The 6685-nt window shown below is 44.2% G+C and overlaps 1 protein-coding gene across 1 annotated transcript; it reads left to right on the top strand.

Annotated features, from left to right (window-relative positions):
- Window positions 1-239: 239 nt before the first annotated feature.
- Window positions 240-1651, top strand: LOC136771374 (uncharacterized; the record flags this gene model as incomplete). Its single annotated transcript, XM_066723649.1, has 1 exon — window positions 240-1651. A coding segment is annotated over one exon (1191 nt), but the record flags the coding sequence as incomplete, so codon positions are not given.
- Between the last annotated feature and the right edge of the window lie 5034 nt (window positions 1652-6685).

Below are 6685 nucleotides of genomic sequence, written 5' to 3'. Positions count from 1 at the left end.
CTGATCAAACTAAATCAAGCGCTCAACGAGGATTATGAACACACCGACTATGACCGTGGACACTTAAACCCAAATAATTATCAGTGTAACGAAGGCCGTGTCGCCACTTTCACGCTGACCAATGCTGTGCCGATGGATGCGTGTTTCAATCGAATCCACTGGAAAAAATATGAGGATTATTTGAGAAGTATAGTACTAGACCTTTCTTGGAAGGGAACCCCCTATTTTGTGACAGAAACAGAATCCCTGTGCCAGGGTTGGACGCCACTGAAGAAGAACGGGAATTTAGTAGGGTTACAATTCCCAGTCACATGTGGACTGCTTTGTGCTTTAAGCATAATGATGAGCAGGATTCATTTTCTATAGGTTACATAGGAGAGAATAAAGCAGATGCCATCATCCAAGTAATGTCAATCCCTAATCTTGTTGACAGGCTGAGTGAGCTATATAGCAGCCCTCAACTGAAGATCTTTGACGATGATTGTTATTCTAATACTCTGAAATCCAAACAAATTCTACAGCAACTCTTTACAAAACTGCATCTCCCCCAGCTTCAAAGAGCATTTTCCTTAGATGTAAATGTGCAAAATCTTTTAACTGCGAGCTTATCGAAGAGGCAGAGGCGTAGTGGCAGTCACGAACCAGATAAAAAGCCCAGAATTACTCAGATGACGGTAGAATTGAACTACAAGGATATGACCGCGTGGTTCGACAACAATGAGTACATGAAGCGCAATGCCATCACTACTTGTATATTCGAACCCAAGTCGAACGTGCACTCTTCCTGGCCGACATACTTCAGAGATGAGTTTCGTAAGGCATGGTCTGCTGAGAAACTTGACGATTACATCTGTAAACTCATCCCAGAGAAGTCTACACCTGAGTCTGTCATCACAGCCGATGGTACACATTGCAATGCAGGCACGACGTGTTCCAGCGGCAGCTGTCCAACTGATCAAGGGAAGAAAGAGTGCTGCACATCACCCTGCCTGTATGATCACACCAGGAAAGATTTCATGTGCAATTCAGGACAGCGATCAATCAGGTGCTCCACCCAGTATTCCACTGTGACTGTAAGTGGTAAGCCATGCAGACAAGATCACCCATGTGGGACTTATGGAAAGACATATTATTGGTGTTACACGGTTGACAGTGATTCGGATTACTGCAGCCCGCCTTTTGTAAACAGTGTAGGTTTAAATGGAGAACCTTGTCGAGACGACCATGAATGCAGCACCTATGGGGAAAGCTACCATTGGTGTTATACTGATCAATCCAACCACTGGAGTAAGTGTTGTACCGATAAAGATCCCTATGTAGCTCTGAATGGTAAAACATGCAAACCAGAACACAAGTGTGGCACCTATAGGAAATCTTACCTATGGTGCTACACTACAGATGGTTCGTGGGATTACTGCTGCACACAATAAAACTAAAGCTCTGTCCTTTTCTATTAGGTTGCTATGCTTTGCTGGTTTCTTTCTGTTGCTGTGAAACCCTTTGATTATAAATGCAGGCAGACAGACTGTACTCTGCTGTGATCTGCTCTGAAGCATTTCTTTACCTGTCATTCTTTGCATTGCAAAAACAATTTCACTTAAAGCCTATGTTAATTGAATCACAGAGCACTGTGATAAATGGCAGGGTTAGAAATCTGGTGCTTAAACAAGATTAAAAAGCAAAATCATTTACTGTTGTGTTTGTATTAAACATTTAGGTCCAGATTATTTTTTATTAGTTCAGTCATTGCCACTTAGTTTTTATTATTTTCTCCCCAAATTTAAATGCAGAAATATCTTTAGGCTCAGCTCACCACTTCCACCCCTGTGCTGACTCAGGAGGGGTGAGGATGAACACACACTGTCCTCCAAAGCATTTATATCCTGTGTGGCTTTTGCAAAATATTGTGTTCTGGAGTTGAATTCTGTCAGAGACGTCGGTAAACGCTTCATCGTGTTGTTTCTGCTCTCCTCTGCATTGTCTGAGCGAGTGTATGATTGTGGAAGTTCAGCCCTGGCACTTACTCTCACATGGGACTGAGGAAGATAGGTAAGTTTCTGCTTCAAGTAAATTTTAAATTTGGTAAATTTGTAAGGTGGTGATTGAATTAGCTGAGTTAGTGTGTGATTAGTACCAGGTGAGTGGTTTAATTGAATAGAAGTTAATTTGCTATTTGATTGGTTTCCACAAAGTTTAGTTGGTACTTTTGCCACACGTTGTTTATATATATATATATATATATATATATATATATATATATATTAGGCAGCCCATTTCTGTGCCAGCAAGTAGTGCCAGCAAGTAACTCCAGCAAACAGAAGAATCTCAACAAAAGAGCCGGGAGTCCAGTGAGGGGAGGCCTGCGCTGAGACGCTGTTCGAATAGATCCGAACCTAATAGTGCTCTGGAAGATGCCATCCCACTGTGCCTATTTGTCTCACCTGTCCTGCTATGACTGTCTCTCACATCCCTGTTCTGTCCTCTTGCCCTTGTCCCCTCTCTCCGCCACTGCTCATACAACCCTTCTAACCTCATCCCTTTGCCTCTCCTCCCCGTCCCGCACACTCTCTGGTGCACTCTAGAACTGTCACTCTTCTGCTAAAAAAGCTGATTTCATCTCTGCCTTTGCCTCCCAACTTTCTCTCAATTTCCTTGCTCTCACTGAAACCTGGCTATCCCCTGATAACATTGTAACTCCTGCTGCCCTGTCCTCTCTCTACATCCTGTTCCATACCCTGCGTCTCACTGGATGGGGAGGTGGGACTGGTCTTCTCCTCTCTCCCTCCTTATTCTTTTCTGTCCCCTCCGACCTCTCCTCACTCTCTGTTAATACCTTTGAATTATATGCAGTCCATCTCACCTCTCCCTGTCAACTCCTGCTAATTGTTCTGTACCATCCCTGTGGGCCTCTCACTCACTTTCTTGATTAACTCAACTATCTCCTCTATTCCCTCCCCTCTCTGTCTACCCCAACTGTCCTGTTCGATGAATTCAACGTCCATCTCTCCAACCCCAGCCACTCCGCTGGATTCCTCACTCTCCTTCACTCCTTCGACTTCTGTTTCTCTCCATCCCCTCCTACCCACAAAGCTGGCCGTCAAATGGACCTCACCTTCTCCAGGACCTGCTGTCCCTCCAACCTCTCTGTTACCCTCCTGGACCTCTCTGATCACTATTTCATCTTTTTCTCTCTCTCTCTCCTATCTCCCTGCTCCTCCTTCCCCAACTGTCACCTCTCGTCATAACTTCTGCTCTCTCTCCCCCTCTGTCCTTGCCTCCACTGCTCTCTCTCACCTCCCTCCTATCGACTCCTCAAAACTCTCCGTAGACTTTGCTACCTCCACCCTCTTCTCTTCCCTCACCTCCTCCCTCGACTCCCTCTGTCCCCTCACCTCCCGACCTGCTCGCCTCTCCCCTCCCCAACCCTGGCTCTACTCTGCGCTCCGCTCAGCCAAAATCACACTGCGATCTGCTGAAAAGAAATGGAAGAGAACCAAACTCTCTGCTGCCCTGGACCTTTACTGCACTCTCCTCTCCTCCTCCTATTCTCTCTCCTCTGCTAAATGTATTTTTCCAATCTGTAATCCAAGCCTCCACTAATAACCCACTTAAACTATTCTCTACCTCCTCCTCCCTTCTCTATCTCCCCTGATGACTTTGCCTCCTTCTTCTCTTCTAAAATCTCAGATATCCACAAACTATTTAACACCTCTCCCTCCCCCGCACCCCCTCCTGCTCCAAACCATACACCCAGTGCATCCCCTACTAATTCATCCTCCTTCTCCACCTTCTCAGACTCCGACCTCTCCTCCCTGCTCCAGGGTTACAAACCCACCACATTTGCCCTGGACCCCCTCCCCACTCACCTCTTTCAAGCTGCTTCTCCTGCTCTACTTCCCTTCATCCTCAAACCTCAAACCTCAAACTCTCTAAATCTGACCTCCTTTTCTTTCTTTCCTCCTTCCCCTCCTCTGATCTCTCTATTTCTGTTCTTCTGGAATCTACCACACTCTCTCCCTCATCTTCTGCCAAAAACTTCAGAGTCACCCTGGACCCCTGCCTCTCTTAATCCCAGCACATCTCCACACTGGCATGCACTTGACAATTCTTCCTGAGCAACATCCGAAGAATCCGACCCTTCCTCACCAACTACACCACCCAGCTCCTGGTCCAGGCTTTGGCTCTCCCGCCTAGACTACTGCAACTCCCTCCTGGCTGGCCTCCCTGCATCCACCACCCGTTCGCTCCAGCTCATCCAGACCTCTGCTGCCCGCCTGGTGTTCTCTCTGTCCCGCTTCTCCCACGCAACTCCACTACTCCGCTCACTCCACTGGGTCCTGATAACCACTCGCATCCAGTTCAAGACTCTTGTACTAGCCTGCAGATGCCTTGACCAGACTGCACCCAGCTACCTCCAGACCCTCAACTCTCCCTACACCCCCACTCGACCTCTCCGCTCCGCCTGCACTAGAAGACTGGCTCTACCTCCTCTACGCTCCCCTGCCTCCAGAGCCCGCTCCTTCTCCTCCAGTGTTGGAATGACCTTCAAGACTGCCCAGTCCCTGACCACATTCCAGCGCCTCCACAAGACTCACCTCTTCAGAAAGCACCTGTAGAACTCCTCTGTTCTTCCCCTGGGACACTTATCACCCTTCCTTAAATGCGCTTTACTTGCTTTTATCTGTCCCTTATTTTACTGCATTTAATCCAGTACTTCAGAGTACTGTAATCTGCAAAGTGTTTAATCTGTAGTGTTTTGTATTTAATTATATTCTGATGTAAGTATCACTGACACTGTTGTCTGCTGTATTATTGAATTGTATTGTGTCACACTTGTACTTGCTTGAACCAAAGTCATTGTATTTAATTTGCTCTTAATTGTAGTATTACTGTACTTGTACTGTGATACTTGAATTGTATTTGCTTATGATAGTAAGTCACCCTGGATAAGGGTGTCTGCTAATAAATAAATAATAATAATAAATAATAACATGCAGACCAAAGCTGAAGAGATGCTTAGTGCTCTCGGGATCTCCTGTTTACCAAGGAAACCACTCCAGTCAAGAACAGCTTTGTTGTATATGCTTGATAGCTACTAAAAACTAGACAACTAAAATTGTCGTTCTAGTTGTGTATCACCGCTGTCGACCAGAGGGCGGTATTTTTAAATTACCACTAACATAGGGAGAATTGTTAATTTCTTTTTATGTTTTGTTTCAGATTGGGGTTTCTGAAAATTGCAGGATAATTTCCCCTTAAGCAAAGAAAAAAGGATGAAAATCGTTTTAATATGTGTTTCACATAGTCTAAGGAGAGTAGCTGAGGACTTCAACAGTGAGAATCCGGACCGCAAATGAATCACATACAGTCGTACATGTTTCCACTTAAATGCTGTATGTCTCACACAGTAAGCTTTTAACCAATTACTCTCTTAAAGGGACTGCTCCTAATCTCAGCTTGTTACCTGTACAAAAGACACCTGTCCACAGAAGCAATCAATCAATCAATCAGATTCCAAACTCTCCACCATGGCCAAGACCAAAGAGCTGTCTAAGGATGTCAGGGACAAGATTGTAGACACAAGGCTGGAATGGGCTACAAGACCATCACCAAGCAGCGTGGTGAGAAGGTGACAAAAGTTGGTGCGATTATTCACAAATGGAAGAAACACAAAATAAGTGTCAGTCTCCCTCGTTCTGGGGCTCCATGCAAGATCTCATCTCAATGATCTGTGGAGTTTCAATGATCATGAGAACAGTAAGGAATCGTCTGACCTCTGTGATTGCCAACAAGGGTTTTGCCACCAAGTACTAAGTTGAAGGGGTCAAATACTTATTTCCCTTATTAACATGCAAATCAATTTATAACTTTTTTGAAATGCATTTTTCTGGATTTTGTTGTTGTTATTCTGTCTCTCACTGTTAAAATACACCTACCATTAAAATTATAGACTGATCATTTCTTTGTCAGTGGGCAAACGTACAAAATCAGCAGGGGATCAAATACTTTTTTCCCTCACTGTAGTTGAGGACAAATAGTTGACTGAATGTGGTTAGTTGTAGACTCTGACAGCCCAGCATCTCATTTTGCTCTTGATGGTTAATTGATGCTAGCAGACTCTTCAGCTCTTTAAATGACCCTTTCATGTCATCCAGCAGGTTGTTCATGACTGGCAAACTATTGTTATATAGTTGAGTGAAAATGTTAGCAAAATATTTAACACATACACAGAGACATACAAGAGGCAGTAGAAAATACATAAGTACAAAAGGCCTGTCCTAGTCCTAATTCGTTATGTCAACTATTTACAAAAATAAATCCCAAACCCTGTAACAATTGCCTTTCCCCTCCTTGAGGCTCCTTTCTGCTGGGACTCTCAGTTCATATTGGACATCGGCCTGAAGATGTTGAATTGTGGCCAAACAGATGTTCTTCAAACCACATCTGATTAGAGAGAAACTGCAATTTCTACCTTGTCAATCATTCAAATAATGTCGCAAGTATTGCATACAAGGAATAACAATTTATCAAATAATCCCAATGTACAGGTTTGAAAAGTTAAACGGGAAAGATTCGTATTAATTAAGTATAACCACGTTAAACAGTCTTTTTGCATGGCCAGGCTGCTTTTTTCTTCTCTTGCTGTACTAGCATATTATGGTTATGTGACGTTGTCAGTCGTTCA

The sequence above is a fragment of the Amia ocellicauda genome, chromosome 15 (genome assembly GCF_036373705.1).
Source record: "Amia ocellicauda isolate fAmiCal2 chromosome 15, fAmiCal2.hap1, whole genome shotgun sequence".
NCBI lineage: Eukaryota > Metazoa > Chordata > Actinopteri > Amiiformes > Amiidae > Amia > Amia ocellicauda.
Note: the sequence above shows the minus strand (reverse complement) of the source record. Positions and strands in the feature narration are given on the sequence as shown.